We start from the raw sequence: 16,939 nt of genomic DNA, 5'->3' as shown, positions 1-16,939 counted from the left end.
CTTCTCTCTCTCTCTCTCTCTCTTTTTTTTTTTTTTGTAGCCTAAAACGATTGAAAAAGCATGATGATTTGACTTGGAATGGGTAAAAAGACGCACCATGATTCATATTAAATAATGAATTAGTTGAGCAAGTATCATAGTTATTTACTGGGTAGTTATAAGAAAGATGGATCAGGCAGCAGAGCACCAGCCCCTAATCGCTGGGTTCTGTGGTTCAAATCTTGGTTACTCCATGTGAGATTTGTGCTGGACAAAAGAGAGGTGGGACAGGTTTTTCTTCGGATACTCCAGTTTTCCGTGTCATATTTCATTCCAGCAACACTCTCCAATATCATTTCATCATTCATTCATTAATCATTGCCATAGAGGAGCATGACAGGCTTCAGCAGTCGGCACAATTCCTATCCTCGCCACTAGATGGGGCTTCATTCATTCCATTCCTGACGTGGTTGAATGACTGGAAACAGGCTGTGGATTTTCATTTATAAGAAAGATATGTCACAATTTATGTTCAATAAACTATTTTGAATTTACTGAATATAATCTCTATCAATTAAATCAAACCTGATATGCTGGTGAGCATCGGGAAAAATAATAACACTCTTCTCTTGTTGTCTTCAATGCCAAGTCATATTATATACTATACACTCCTCCAGGAACTTTGATATGCTGTGGGTTGGCATTAAGGAGTTACAACTTCACACTGTATGGCAAGGCATTCTGCTACCATATTCTGTTCAACACAAGGAAGATTCCTCAAAATTGACTGCTTGAATATCTTACCATTTATTTCCACATGATAATCTGTTATAGACTTAGATTCAAATTGTAATAACTGGACATGCGATATTTAAGCTTTTACCTTACGTTTTCCGTAAGACCCTAACAAGCCTATCTGTGACAGTTATCCGCATTATGAACCTACCGTCAAAGTAAATGAAGTTTTATAGTGCCTACATGCATCTATTTTGACATTATGGCCTATTTTTGCCTCTCTGAGTCTATAAGAACCTTTTTTGCTTTAAATCATACATTTAATTTTTTTTAAAGGAATATTATTAAGTTTACACAGTATGCATTTTAGATGAGGATGCAAGCCAAGCAGTCATATTATTAATTTATTAAATTTTCACAGTATGTATCTAAAATGAAGATACAAGCTAAGCAGCCGAGAGGGCGGTCAGAGACGAGAGGGAAAGGTATTGGCGAGTTTTACCATTATTCCTGTTACTTATGTAGCACATGCACTACACCGAGTAGCAGAGGAAATCAGAAATCAGTTCCCAAAACTGAATGATTTAATCTCTTCAGAAAAGGAAGTATTTTCAAAATCAAGTACCAAAGGTGCTGCTTTTAAAGTGAAGTGCTCAAATCTGCTCCTGCCTCCAGCACCTATTTTAACGAGGTGGGATACATGGTTACAGGCTGTTCAATATTACAGTGAGAATATCCACTGTATAGAAAACATTGTCAACAGTTTCCCAGAAGATGACTCTCAGTGTATTAAGATAGCCCAGAGTGTACTACGAGAGAAGAAACTAAGGGATGATCTGGCATATATTTGTGTTAATTCCACCTTCCTAGCAATATAAAACAACTGGAGTTGTCAAAACTCAGTTTCATTGAATTAATGTTTGTTTACAAAAGCAGAGTGTCGAATGAAAAGAGCTACAGGTAATGTCACAGAAATTGTTTTGAAGAAACTGCAAATGGTGCTTGACAGAAATCCAGAGTATACGGTATTGAAAAGTGTGTCAAATATTTTGAATGGGTGAAACACAGACCTACCAGAAGGATTTAATCCTGTTAGTTTCATTGTTCAAGTACATTCTGGTCACTTCAGCAGATTTGAAAGATCATTCTCTACATTCAAACCAATCCTGCCCAGACGTAAACTTACACCACAATATTTGGAAATGTTTTAGTGATTTACTGCACATAAAATTATCGCAGAAACAACAGTGAGAATGAACATGATGCATTAATAAGTCTGTTGTTGCACTGACTAGCTATTTCCCACTTTAAGTGATTTCATCACAACTAATTTAAACTAATGTACACAAATGCTACATAATAAGTCCCGCATGCTGTCTTTTAAGTATTTTTCAAAAATATAAACACGCTGTATTACCGTATTTATGCAAATGATACCCGCACATTTTTTAAAAAAATTTGAGGCACAAATTTGGGGTGCGTTTTTTGCATCAATGTTGGCATTTTTGTGTTTAATCAGCCTTCTTAAGGTCAGGGTGCGTGGATTATTCGGTGGCAGGGATTATTCGCGTAAATACGGTATTTCTACTTGTACAGTATTCCTTCAGATGTATTTTGTTAATTTCACTACACCTATTTTAAAACAATAAGAACCTATTTTATAAATGTTTCCCACCTATATAGGCACCTACAATTTACTTTCTTGGGAGCTGAAGATCCGATGTCCAATAATAAAACACATCTTCGATGAAACCTTCCTCATTACTGAAGTGAGTTAGAGTTCTTTCTACTTATTGCTACTAAAATATAGTGCCACTCTATGAAATATTCACCTTATTATACCTTTTTTATCCTAGCAGAAAGTGATAATAATAACAATAATAATGGCATGCAAAGATGCCAGAATTTTATACCACAGGAGTTCTTCTATACCGCAATAAATTTACTGATATGAGGACATTATATCTGTGTAGTTTCAAATACCACCAGGTTGAGCCGGGATCAAACCTTCCAACTTAGGCTCTCAGACAGCCAGTGCCTCTACACTCTCAGCCACTCAGCCTGCAGAAAATATTAGTGATGTTGTTATTGTTGTTGATCACCACCATCATCATCATCATCATCATCTTTCTGCAGGTACTTGGTTACAGACCTGAATTGGTGCCGTTCAGGTGATGTTCTGATTATGCTGCCATCTAGCAGCAAAGCAGAACTCTACTGGAAACTTCCTACGGCTGAGTTAATTTTGTTGAGTATGCATTGAGCGCACCATCTGAGGTGTTAACAGTTATGACATGTGTATTACATTACCCCTGATCCAGGCAGGAAGTTAGTAATGGTAACACACGGAAATACCAAGTGCAGAGCGGTGCAGGGAAACAATGTCCAAGCTTCAGTTTCACCAGACTTGGATTGTATTAGCTATTGATATTTTTATTTTATTGTTTCCATGAATCACAAGGCTACTACAAACAAATCTAAAAAAAAAAAAACCACATCTATGTAAGTGAGTGAGGTGCTGCAATAAATTATTACTTCTTATTTGAGTAAGACACAGTCTTACTTAGACAGTTGGAAGGAGTAGATGTGCTGAGTTGGGTGTGCCAGTAGAGCGGGAGTGGAGTGCGAGCGGTGCGTGGAAGAAGGAAGACGGGTGTGAAGAGGAAGATGATTAGCCTGGATCAATATCGGGCAGTTATCAGAAGTTGGCAGGGGCGAGGGAAGAAGGAAACAGCCAGGAGTGAATGAGGTAAAGTGGAATCAAGATTGAAGGGTGAGATGATATTTGTGGCAACGGTGATTATGGTACTGCTAGTTATAGGGGGTGTGGAAGTAAACCCAGGACCGACTCCCATTGGCAACATGAGCTGGGAAGATGTGGAGGTAATAAGGAGGGTGGTTAAAGAGGTTGTGGAAGAAGTATGCCCATTTGAGCAAATTAAAAATATGATGAAGGAACAAGTGAAAGAATTTGAGAATATGAGCCGATGGATGCAGGGAAAAACAGACGAAACATGGACCAAAGTAGGAATCAACGAGAGAGAAATTGCGTCACTCAAGCAGAAAATAAGGGATATGGGGGAAGAAGTAATGAAGCTGAAGGCTGAAATAGAAGGCAGTTGCCAAGAACGCAGGAAGAAATGATTTATATCTGGAGTGCCGGAAGAAAAAGGAGAGGACAAAGTGTTGAGAATCTACAAGGTTGTGGAACTCATCCAAAAAACAGATGAAAATTAACTTTACTGAAATTGATATAGACGACGTGGAAAGGATAGGTAAAGCACGGGGCAACAGGCCGATAAAAGTGATGTTTTCCACCCTGATGGCAGAAATAGTGATAAAATGCACCGACAATCTACGGAGGAAGAAAATCTGGATTAAAAGAGACATGGGAAGAGAAGGGATGAGGAATATAAATACCATAAAAAAAACATTTAGTCCGGGCCAGACTTCACGGGTTAAGAGCTTACATTAAGGGTCAACAATTAGTGGTAACCTATGGCCATTGGACCAGGTTTTGGACAGTGATGAAACTACGGGATTTGGAAGAGAATATGAAGAGAGAAGAAGAAATGGGGAAGAGAGGGGAAGAAAGGCAAGTTATGGACAGCAGTGTTAGAGAAGACTGATATGGTGATACTAGGGGCCAAACACTGGTAGTGACCCACAGAAATTGGTCCCATAATCGGAGAGTGACGAATTTGAAAGCCTTGGACCAGAGCTTGCAGCAAGAAGAAATTAGCAGGGCAGAGGAGGATGCGCATACTATCTGTGAATCGATCATAGAAGGAGCCAGGGAAGCAGCAATTGAGATGAGGAGGGAGACCAGGGCAATAGTTAAGGAGCTGAGGACAAAGGCCAGTGTGAGAGAAGAAAGGAAGATGCAGAGAGTGAATGTGGGTGGGGAAGCACAAGATGTGGCAAGTGCGCATAAATGAAGTGAAAATACGGCTTTGAGGGAGGAAGCCGAAGCAAGAGGTGCCTTCGCTAAAGGGAGAAGCTTGAGTTTAAAAGAGATGGGGTAAGAAGAGTAAATTGGACAAAGGTGTAGTGACTAGAAATAAAATAAAAAAAACAGCAGCAGTAAGTAAATTGTTTAAGCACATGAGAATAGTGGAGTGTGTGTGTTATTTGTAGCTGAGATGAGACCGATTAAGTAGTTAAATTAGTAGGCGGTGAAGTGTGTATATTAATTACTGTCACTGTATTTGGATTGTATAGTGAGCCTGCTTGGCGACAAACGTATTGAAAATGCAATAGTGTTCAGAGTTCTATATTGGAATGAGAGGAGAGGTAGTGAATTTAGATGGTATTGGAAGGTTGTAATTAAGATGAGGCAGATATTTGGTTAATAAGTAAGGAAGAGAGTGATTGTAAAAAAGGGGTAGTTGATAAGGGTAAAAGCTAGAAGTAAAATGTGATGGCATAATTTAAAATAGTGAGATGGTAAAATGTAGTGGTATGATTTAATATGGTGAGAGACGTATGTGGCTATAGCTGAGATATTTTGGTTGGTGAATACAAGTGATTTCAGGACGATTGTGATTCAAAGTTGCGATGGCATGTGAGGTGAGCTTGTAAATAATCACGAGGTTTCGTGATTAAGTTAATGTGTGGAGATGGATGGTATATGAGCTTATGGTCTAAGTTAATTGTTAGTGAATAAGGTAGTAGAGTGGATGTAAAAGTTGTGGTGAGTTAAGGCTGGTGGTTGAAAAGGGAGATAGTGAAGTATGGTTGGTAATGTATGGAATGGCAAGTGAGATGATTTCATTTAATGTGGAGAGTGGTCTGAAATTTTAAAAGAAAATAAGTGTGGTAGAGGTTGAGGATGAAATGAATATGTGGTGAAAGAATATGACCCGATGGTATAAGTTGAGATGGAGGCTGACTAGATGATAGTATTGTGTACAGGCTGCCAAGAGATTATGTGTATGGAATGGTAAATGTGATGGATTAACTTAATGATGAGATGGGCCTGAAATTTTGAATGAAACATAGGTTGGTTGAGACTGAAGGAGGAACTGATATGTTGAAAGAGTAAGACTAGGTGGTATAAGCTGAGGTGGATGTTGATTGTGAATCAGTGACAATAGTAATGAAACGTAAGGAGAATAATTGCACACCGGCACGGCAGTGGATGAAACACGAAAGCTGGGTTTGCAACTTAAGTAAAGCAACTGAGAGGTCAGTGCTTAGGAAGGATTGTGCTGAGTTGCAAACCCACCTGAGAGAGAGAAGCAGTTTGTTTAAATTACAGATGCCGTGTGCCGACACTATTGTACTCTACACAGCAATATGTTATTTTTTTAGTTTATTATTATCATACCGCCTTCTGCCATGGACAATAGACCACCAATAAGGGTCGATCTTGGGCCAGGCGACAGTGTTTATTCTACCGCATTGCCTTTTTATTATTATTATTATTGTTTATCGTTTTGTTTGTATGTCTACCTATCTAGTGGCAGTCTTTTCTTTCCTTTTGTAGGCTGGTCTAGGTCAGACTTGTTATTTTTTCTCTTCATTAATGGATCATATACATATAATGTAGATCTGGAGAAAGAATAAAATAAATAAATACATAAATAAATAAATAAATAAATAAATAAATAAATAAATAAATAAATAAATAAATAAATAAATTAAATGTATGTATGTTTGGGCAAGATGATGCACCATATGAAGGTGTAATAGTGCATCAAATTTGTACCAGAAAACCATGTTCAGCAGCACTTTAAAAAGCTCAAAATCAATAAAAGAATATGGTCTTACCTCTACAAAACCATCTCCCAAGTGAGGCAAGATATCCTTGACCTGAGTAATTAGAGAATCAAGTCGTACTCCAGACACTTTCTGCTTTGTTGCTTTGGCCTCTTCTTCAGGTTCCTGTATTACAAGATACATTGTGATAACAAGATAAATAATATCTTGAGATGTACTCTAATTATAACAATGAAATATAGTAGTATGTTTTCATAAAATAATGGTGAACTTATCTACAAATTTCATAGTTAAGAAGTCAATTCAGTTAGTGCCAAATTTTGACAACAAAAAGCTAAATAATACATTCCATACCGAATATGTCATCATTTAGATTACCGATACACTAAAACTTTGTTATGGTCTTCCTCAAAGCACCCTCGTCCTTGATTGATATAACCATTCCTAACAGCATTTCCTGTCCAACCAACTTCGAAACACCGATTCTAGGATTGCCCGAAGCTGTTTAAAGCACACCATGCAAGGCGAAGCAATAGACTAAGAAACAATTAATGATGTATATTTTGGGTTTAAGCCGTGTGATGAACTATATAAACACTCTCAACGCGAATCAAAAGGAACAATGCCTTTCTTCATCAGGAGAAAACAGAAAAATGAAACCTGACGCATCAAAGATATCAGCTTTTTTATGTTCAGATGTCTGTTAGCTCGCTAAAGACTCTTTGTTTTCATTTATGCTGAAAAGTTAGGTGAACCAACAGAACAGAGGGGTTTCTGTAATGCTATTTACATATCCATTTACCTAACAGTATTACTATATATACTTGGTATTTCTATGCTTCACAGGCTGAGGTGAACCTGAACTGCGATTTTTCTAACGTGGCAGCACTGCAGATTACATATGAACTGTCCCATCAACTTGCAGTGATTAGCCATCCCATTCAAGATGGCGAGTTTTTTAAAGAGTGCATTGTGGCTGAGGTACAAACATTGTCACCTAGCAACGTAGAAAGGTATAAATCAATCTGTTTATCACAAAATACCGCCGCCACGAGAATGCAAGCGCTTGCAGACGATACAACATTTCAGCTTAGAAATGTTAGCATGAAATCTGTAGCATTTTAATAAGCAGTTAATGAGTGTACAAATGTTGCAGATTGCACAGTTGGCTGTATTAATTCATGGTGAAGATACCTCTTTGGAATTAACGGAGGAGTTATTAGACTTAATTCCTCTAAAATACAGCACAACTGGTGGAGACATATTCAATGCTGTTGTGCAGTCTGTAGAGGAGCTTGGCTTATCATAAGATTATATCTGTAGCGACAGACGGTGCTCCTATCATGATAGGAGCAAGGTCTGGTTTCGTTGGCACACTTAACTTCAAAATGCAATTGCTCCGTTATTGCCATTCATTGATTAATCCACCAAGAGGCTCTCTGTGCAAAATCGGTGAAAATGAATCGTGATGAATATAGTAACAAAGGTTGTGAACTGCATTAGGAATCGTGGGCTGTCACATCGGCAGTTTACTAATCTTCTAGAGATGTATGAATGTGAACATAATGTATGAATGTGAACATAAAGATAACCCATACTACTGCAAAGTATGGTGGTTACGCAGGGTAAAAATATCTTCAAAGATTTTTTGAACTGCAAGACCCTAATGCCGATTTCCTAGATCAGAAGGGCAAGGAATTTGCTCGACTCCATGATGTTAAGTGGATTAGCGACCTGGCATTTTTAGTGGATATTACCAAACATCTTAATTGCTTAAATCGGTGATTACAAGGGGAAAATCATTTGATAACTGACATGAAAGAGGCCATAGAAGCCTTTAAACTGAAATTAGTCTTGTGGAAGAAACAAATCACACATCACAATTTCTACCATTTCTCAGGTACAGAATCCTTGAATACCGGTACTAAGTTTGAACTGCACATATATCCTGAGACTTTAAGTAATCTCAATGACAAGTTTGATAGGAGGTTTCAAGACCTTGATGTTGAGAAACGAAATTTGCCTCTCTTTTCCATACCATTTAGTGTTCAACCACAAAATTCACCCCAGAATTTACAACTGGAACTTACAGAGTTTATATGTGATGTGCGACTGAAATTACTGACTTTTACTGAACACTTATCTCATTACGCTTTCCACAACTCCAAAAGGTTGTGCCACAAATCCTGTCAATCCTTGGAAGTACTTGCAGATGTGAACAGTTCTTTTCCAGGATGAAGATTAACAAATCTCAATTCTGATCTCAGCTAACAGACATACATCTTAATGCGGTAATAAAAATAGTGTCTGCCAGCACCATCAATGCTAATATTGAATTATTGCCAGCAAACATCAGCAGGGCTCAGGAAATTGGTGAACATAAATTGGTCACTTTTAGGCACCTTTTTATTTTTTATTTTTCACAGAAAGCAAAACCATGATTCCCAGGGTGTAGACAAGTGCTTACCAAAATGAAGCTGTTTCATCACACTTTGTTTTGTCACCAAGAATAATCTTAATTTATTCATTTAAGTATCTTGAACATGCCAGAATTTGATTCTTCATTCATTTTTGGTTAATGTGTGTAGTATTTATGTAGCCTACACTTCTATTGTTTTTGTGTATATATACCATTAACGTGTTTATTCTTCTTATTTTGTTGAGGCCACTTGGACCATGTGGTTCCTAAGTCTGGTGAGCTTTCTTTTTAGCCCAGTATTCCTTTATCTTTGCACTGTGGGTTGCTTTCCTTTCCTGAGTCCACTGCACTCCATCTCCAGGATGAAATGTTTTAGCTGTTAGTGACTGGAGAGTGTTGGATGTTCTGATCAGCATTCTAAATTTATCCCTTTTGAATATATCCTTGGGATCAATTTTTAAAAATTCTAGGTCTTTTTGAACCATTTTCATCCATTTAGCATTTGTCCCCTTCCGTCTAGAAATGGTGTTGAAGATTCTTGAGGTCAGTCTCTTGTTGTCCATTCTGACTATGTGACCATAAAAGACAAGTCTCCTCTTTCTCATGGCCTATGTTGTACTCTCTAAATGTTGGTAAAGCTTATTCTTATGGCCGATTCAGTGTTCACATCCCCCTTTAATGGGGCCCATAATTTTTCTCAGGATCTTTCATTCTTTCAGTTCCAAATTCCTGAGTTGTTCTTTCTTGAGCATGTTCAAGCATTCTGAGCCATACAGTACCGAAGGTCTTACTGCAGTTTCATAGTGTTGAAGTTTGAGGCGAAGGGAAAGGGATTTGGACTTTTAAACTTTCTTACAGAGATGGAAAGCTCTCTCCAGTTTGGTACACCTGGCTTTCATGGTTAGATCCTCAATATATCTGTAGGTCCGTTGGTATAACACATACAAATACAGATTATCATTAGGAGTTGTAACTTCTGCAGCTTTTACACTCAAGCAGACAACAGACACGGTATTTCGTATAGATATCCGTGCAAACTATCACGAATGTAATAATCTATTCAATTAAATAACACGATATGCCTGTAAACTTTGATTTAAAAATAAAGTTAAAGAGAATAAACACTATTTCACTGGAGAATTACTTAACAGTCTTTGAAATGCTGACAACTGTTTGCTGCATTCTGACGAGATCAAAGAGTACAGGGTCATTGAGTAAACAAATACACTACAAGAATCAGCTGATTACTGTATTCCCATAATTCGTAGTTTTAAGTCCCCGGCATAATTTTGTACTTTACACCTTCAATTATTCGAGTAAAAGGTAATAATCAAATTCCTATATCCCAATAATTGCAATCCTAGTCCTCAGCTTAGTTTTGACAGAACTTTTTCTTGAGAAATTAATGTAGATAACTTCTTATTTTGCAAAATTTAAGGACACTTTTATTCTCCGTCCCGTGTAGTAGGGAAAATTATAGATCCACCAGCTGTAAAAATCACATAACCACATCTCAAATAAAAAACTATCGATTGAGCTTGAGCAGTTAAGAATTGTAGTGTAGATACGATATATATTAGATAGTATCTTGCCTGCTATTTTCGTGTGTATCTTTGTGTATGGTAACCCTTTCAATACAATAGCATTTAACCAAACGGCAGTTTTCATTTCTATTTTTTCCCCCCCAGAATAAGTTATTTTCTTTTTTCTTTTCTTTTCATTTTCCCATAAAGAATGGCTAAGGAGTGCAAGTGTAGAAACTGTAGGTGCGGCCAGGCATTAAGGAGTATGAGGGAGGAGTTGGAGAGTTTGAGGGAGATAATTAAGATTCTCTCAGAAGACAGGAAGGAAGGTAGGCTAAGCTTAAACAATGTACAGAATACAGTAGATGATGGGAAGGAAAGGAGGGAATTGTAGAAGGCAGGTGGCCTAATCTTTTAAGGGAAAGGAAAAAATTAAATGTCGTATGGCTTAGTGCTGGGATATCCCAGGACGGGATCGGCTCACCAGGTGCAGGTCTTTCTATGTGACACCCGTACGCGACCTGCGCGTCGTGACGAGGATGAAATGACTATGAATACAACACATACACCCACCCCCGTGCCATTGGAATTAACCAATTAAGGATAAAATGACTGACCCGGCCGGGAATCAAACCCGGGACCCTCTGAACCGAAGGCCAGTGTGCTGACTGTTCAACTGAGTCGGACAAGGGGAAGGAGATTTCAGGCTAAGGGCTCTATTTGGACTCAGAATTCAGGACGTGTCTGTGAGAAATAGGTATGAGTCACTGCAGGTAGAACAACAGAGGGAAGATGAGGAACAGGGAACTGTTGCTGACGAGTGTGGAAGTAAGAGGAAAGGAAAAGGTAGGAAAAGGAAATGTAGAGTAGAGGATAGGAAAAGACAGGTGGAACAGGGTCATGGGAGGGAGAAAAGGGAGGGGATCAAATGAGGTGGGTAGAGTTGAGGCTCTGGTCATAGGGGATTCCATTTTTAGAAATGTGGGGAAAGTGTGTGGAGGAAAGGGAATCAGGGCAGAGTGTTATCCAGGAATTAGGTTAAGGCAGATGGTGAAGAAAGTAGACAAAGAGGAGGGAAAGGAGAAGGTGGTTTCACATTGGTACCAACAACATAAGGTAAGCAGGAATAAGTGCCAACATTGTTGGGGATGTGTGGGATCTGGTAAATGCAGCATGGGTGAAGTTTAAGGAAGCAGAGATTGTTATCAGTGGAATACTGTGTAGGAGGGATACTGACCGGAAGGTGATTGGGGATTTAAACAAGACTATGGGGAGGGTATGCGGGAAACTGGGAGTGATCCTAGATCCTACTGGGTGGGTAGGAGACAGGGATCTGCGCCCAATGGCCCTCACTTAAACTGCAATGGTAAAGAAACTTGTTTAGAGGGGTGATAGGGAGATAAATTCAGAGAAACGGGGTGGTCTAGGGAGCAGTGATAAGGGTACAGAGATCTGGAATTCAAATAGGGATGACATAAAAATATTAGTGTTGAACTGTAGAAGTATTGTAAAGAAAGGAATAGAATTAATTTAATAGATATATACTTACCAGATATTGTAATAGGAGTTGAATCATGGCCGAAAAATGATATAATGGATGGAAAAACTTTCTCACGGAACTGGAGTGTGTATCGTAGAGATAGGATAGGAATAGTAGGAGGGGGAGTATTCATATTCATTCCAGTAAAAGCAGAATTTCTATGCTACGAAAAAGTTGAAGATGCCAAATATGAAATTCTTAGTGTAAGGCTCATTTCTGAAGATAATAGGCAACTTGATGTCTTGGGAGTGTACAGACTGAGAAACGGTAGCGCTGACGCTGTTTCAGAATTATTTGATAAGATAATCAGATATGTGGGAAATGATATGGAAAGAAATGTGATTGTAGAAGGTGATCTCAATTTACAAAATGTCAATTGGGAAAGTAATGCAAATGACAACAAATAATTTAATATGGGAAGGACAGCTGATTCAGAAAGTGATGGCACCAACTAGAGGGGAGAATATTCTCGACGTGGTGTTGGTAAAACCAGGTTCGATTCTGGCACAGTCAGTTGGTATTTGCAGGTGCCCAAATATGTCAGACTCGTAAAGGAGCTCCCAAATACGTCAGCCTCGTAAAGGAACTCCTGCGGGACTAAATTCTGACGTCTCCGCGTCTCCAAAAACCATAAAATTAGTTAGTTGGATGTAAAGCAAATGACATTGTTATTATTATAATTATTATTCTTTCTTCGTTATGCCCGTTTACAGAGCGCGTTGGAACTTCTTAGCTTGATGATGGTTTTCCTTTCTTCTTCTCCTCCCAAAATCTCTTCATGAACTCGCTATGCTGTTTCTTGCGTCCTTCCGTCCATTGTTTCCCTGTGGTTCTTTTAGCCTTTTCCGTGAACGTGTGCTTTGCAACCAGATTCCCAAAAGCCTTGCGATCCCTGATGACATCTTCTGTGATGTTCATTTCTTTTAAGTCCTGCTTTATTTCCTCAAACCAGCTTATTTTGACCTTCTTTGAATTAATTATACCAAGCAATCTTTTTTCGTATCTAGTGTCGTCCATTCTCTAGATGTGGCCATAGAATTTCAATCGTCTCCTGCGTACGGTATCGGTGAACTTGTCGATTGCTTTGTACAAATCTACAGTTTTCCTTTTGATCCATATACCATTTACATGAACGGGGCCATATATTTTCCTCAGAATTTTTCGTCCCTGTTTTTCAATTTCATCAATTTTAGAGTGGCCTCCTAGAGATGTGGTTTCTGAGGCATACAAGGCTTCCGGAAGAACAACAGTCTTGTAATGCCGAAGTTTTGCATTTCGTGACATCACTCTTTTATTGTAGTGGTTCCATGTTATTCGGTATGCTTTCAGGAGTTTGGTGGCTCTTTCTAAATTAGCTTTCCTGTCCAATCCGGATGGTACAATGATTTCTCCTAGATATTTGAAGGAAGGGACCTGTATGATTATTCCATAATTTGTCTGTAGTGGGGATCTTTGGATATTCTGGTGTCATTAGCCATGATATGAATCTTCTCATCGATATTTGGAGGCCTGTCTTTGATGCTATCTCATGCAACTTCTCTATGGCATACCTGGTTTCTTCACTAGTCTTGGTAAAGATAGCTAGATCATCAGTAAAAGCTAGGCACTTCACGTTAATTCTTTGTCCCCGAGTACCAATGTTTATACCTTCGATTTCTTTTCCCCATTCCCTGATGATGACTTTGTCTAACACTAAGTTAAAAAGGATTGGGGAGAGGCCATCTCCTTGTCGAACTCCTGTATGCACTTCAAAAGGCTCCGATAGTTCACCTAGAAACTTCACTTGAGATGTTGTGTCTGTGAGAGTCTGGCGGATTAATTCTGTGGTCTTCTTGTCCACACTGAGCTCTCCTACGATGTCTACAACAGTTTGTCTGTCGATAGAGTCATACGCCTTCTTAAAGTCTACAAAGGTGACAAATGTGGTGGTACTGCGGCATATCCTTAATATCGTCATCAGACTCCAAATTTGCTCAGAACACGATCTACCTTTTCTGAAGCCTGCTTGGTATTCACTAATCAAATGATCTGTTTGTTGTACTACTCTGTTTAATAGCGCTTTAGATAGAACCTTGTATATAACTGGTAAAAGGGATATGCCTCTGTAGTTGTTGGGGTCCGCTCGATCGCCTTTCTTATGTAACGGATGGATAATGGCATTCTTCCATTCCTTCGGAATCATCATGGTCTCCCATATTTCTGTTAAGAGCATATGAATTCTTCTGATGAGGTCATCTCCTCCTATTTTCAACATTTCTGCAGTTATGCCATCGTTCCCAGGGGCTTTATTATTTTTGAGCGATTGGATTATCTCTTTTATTTCTTGAGTTGTTGGGGGCTGTGAGTCTGGGTTTGGTGGAGGTTTTTCAAACTGTAGTCTTTCAATTGGTGGATCGCAGTTCAGTAGATTTTTGGAAATAGTCAGCCAGTACCTTGCTGTTCTCTTTACTGTTTGTCTCTAGTGAACCGTTAGGTCGATGAAAACTTAGTGTTGGTGGTTTGTACCCTGATAAGTCCTCATGAAATGTCTTGTAGAAACTCCGAGTGTTGTTTTTCTGGAAATCCTGTTCTATCTCTGCGAGTCTGTTTTTCCCGTATGCATGTTTTTCGCGGCGGATTGTTTTTGAGGTCAGTTTTTGAGTCTTAAGGAAATTCTGCCATCTGTCGACTGTTCTATGTCCATTCCATCGATTCCATGCTTTGATTCTGTCATTGATAGCTTCATCACAGGTTGTGTTCCACCATCTGTGTTTACGTTTTCTGGGTGGCTGTCTGAATTTCATTGCTGATGAGTGTAATGTGTTGCGAATATCTGGCCACACCTTAGGATCTTGATCTTGTATGTCACATACGAAAACGTCAGCGTTCCTCCTCAGGCAGTCCAGATCCACTCTTGGAAATCGGCTGCCTTTAGGTCTGGATCTGTTTGGTTGGAACCTAACCTAGATTTGCGTAAGGTAGTGATCTGAATCGACAACACCCTTCCGTACTTTAACATTCTGAATCTCAAGCCTATTCTTTACGGAAATAGCAACATGATCAATCTGGAATTCCCCTAGCAATGGGTTAGGTGATCTCCAAGTTTTCTTTTTATGTAAAGGTCTTATAAAGTGCGTGGACATGAGTCTCAGCATGAATAATGTACAAAAGCTTATTAGACGTTCTCCATTCTTATTAGTCCGCCAATGTAAAGGATGAAGTCCTACGATTGATCTGTATTTCTTCTCTCTGCCAACCTGTGCACTGAAGTCCCCTAATAAGATTTTAACGTGATGTTTAGGGATCCTGCTAGTAGTTTCTTCAAGCAGTTCCCAAAAGTCTTCTACTTTCTGAGGATTTTTCTTATTGTCTATGTTAGTGGGGGCATGGGCATTTATTAAGGCATATGCTTTGTTGCTTGATTTCACTGTAAGCACTGAGATTCTTTCACTTGGTGATGTAAAGCCGATGACTGAATCTAAGATGGTTTTCCTTACTGCAAAGGCCATCCCAAGTATTGATAAATTCCCTTTGATATTTATGGCCGGTTTACCCTTAAATATCCTGAAGTTTTCAGAGTCAAAGTGGTTCTCATCTTGAAATCTGGTTTCTTGGATCGCTAGGATTTGAATATCAAATTTGTCCACGGCGTCAGTCAGTTCTTTAAGCTTTCCCGTTTTCAGCAGGGTGTTGATGTTTATAGTACCAAGGAAGTTCCTCTTTTTGGGCCGAAGAGATTTTGAGAAGCTCCGATCCTTCTCTGAAGCATGATGTTCCCGATCCCCCAGAATCCGACGATCAGGAGAAACCGGACCAGCGTCCGGGCCTGGGGTAGTTGCATTGGTAGCGTGTGTTCCATCATGCTAGGGTTACAAGTTGAAAATACAACTAGTGGTGATCTTTTGGGAAAGATCACGAAAATACAACTCGATTGTTGAGATCGAGAGGTGCCTCGAGATGTTCGTGGCTGTGGGCAGGCATTTCCTCCTAACCCAAAAGGTTATAGTTTTCCCGCCAATACTCGGGTGGCTGATTGCAGTGGTTTCCCACTGGGCGATGGGGTCGCCACAACCCTACGCCATTATTATTATTATTATTATTATTAAAAAAGGCATAAGGGAGCTTTTAATAACTAACTATGATCAATGGAAAATGGTAAATAGAAATGTTAACAGACTCTGGGATGGGTTTAAAGCGATTGTTGAGGAAAGTGATCAGGATTTGTACCTTTAAAGGTGGTACAGAATGGTAAAGACCCACTATATAATAACAGAGAAGTAAAGAGACTAAGAACGAGGTGCAGGTTGGAAAAAAATAGAGTTAGGAACGGCTATGGAAGTACGGAGAAATTGAAGGAACTTACTAGGAAATTGTATCTAGCAAAGAAGTCAACTAAGGATAGCATGATTGCAAGCATAACTAGCAGTCTTATAAATTTTAGTGAAAAATGGAAGGATATGTATAGGTACTTTAGGGCAGAAACAGGTTCCGGAAAGATAAATTTCCCAAAATTTTAAATAAGACCCGCACCCAATTTTGGAAGCAACATTTTCGAAAAATCAGTATAGGTGGTATTCGAGATTATACAGTACTCCTCACAGTTAACCCAATCGCATCATTTGACGACCCTAGCTCGCAAAAGTTATTCGTGGCATATGAATCCAATGACGAGCTCAGCTCGCGGCGATGCACTGCTGTATATCAATACATGTAGTTCAGTTACTAACTCACAGATGCCACTTGTATGCATTCTGAGCTGAAGTTTAGACATGTGGCTTTGGTTGTATCCCGCACTCCCGGTTATCACACACTTCTGGAACAAGAGATACAAGAATCTTTGTTCATATTATTTCGCTCACTTCTGTTGCAATCATGGCATCAAGCAGATGTTTTGATGTTTATGAAGATGGAATAAGAAAGCTAATAGATAGTGTTTTAGAGAGTGATTATGAAGACAGTGATGTTTGTGATGACGAAATAGACCCTGAAGGTCTTAGTTCGAGTTCGAGTGATGCATGTAGTAATGCTGATGACACGGAAAGG

At 39.0% G+C, this 16,939-nt stretch overlaps 1 protein-coding gene across 3 annotated transcripts in view; it reads right to left on the bottom strand.

Annotated features, from left to right (window-relative positions):
- Positions 1-16,939, bottom strand: part of LOC136876235 (activating signal cointegrator 1 complex subunit 2) — a 308,530-nt gene that overhangs the window by 124,960 nt on the left and 166,631 nt on the right. For all 3 annotated transcript variants that reach the window (XM_067150011.2, XM_067150012.2, XM_067150013.2), the window contains one exon: positions 6,487-6,600. In XM_067150011.2, the coding sequence (XP_067006112.2) occupies positions 6,487-6,600 (114 nt within the window). The remainder of the gene's footprint in view (positions 1-6,486; positions 6,601-16,939) is intronic.

The sequence above is a fragment of the Anabrus simplex genome, chromosome 6 (genome assembly GCF_040414725.1).
Source record: "Anabrus simplex isolate iqAnaSimp1 chromosome 6, ASM4041472v1, whole genome shotgun sequence".
NCBI classification, from domain to species: domain Eukaryota; kingdom Metazoa; phylum Arthropoda; class Insecta; order Orthoptera; family Tettigoniidae; genus Anabrus; species Anabrus simplex.
Note: the sequence above shows the minus strand (reverse complement) of the source record. Positions and strands in the feature narration are given on the sequence as shown.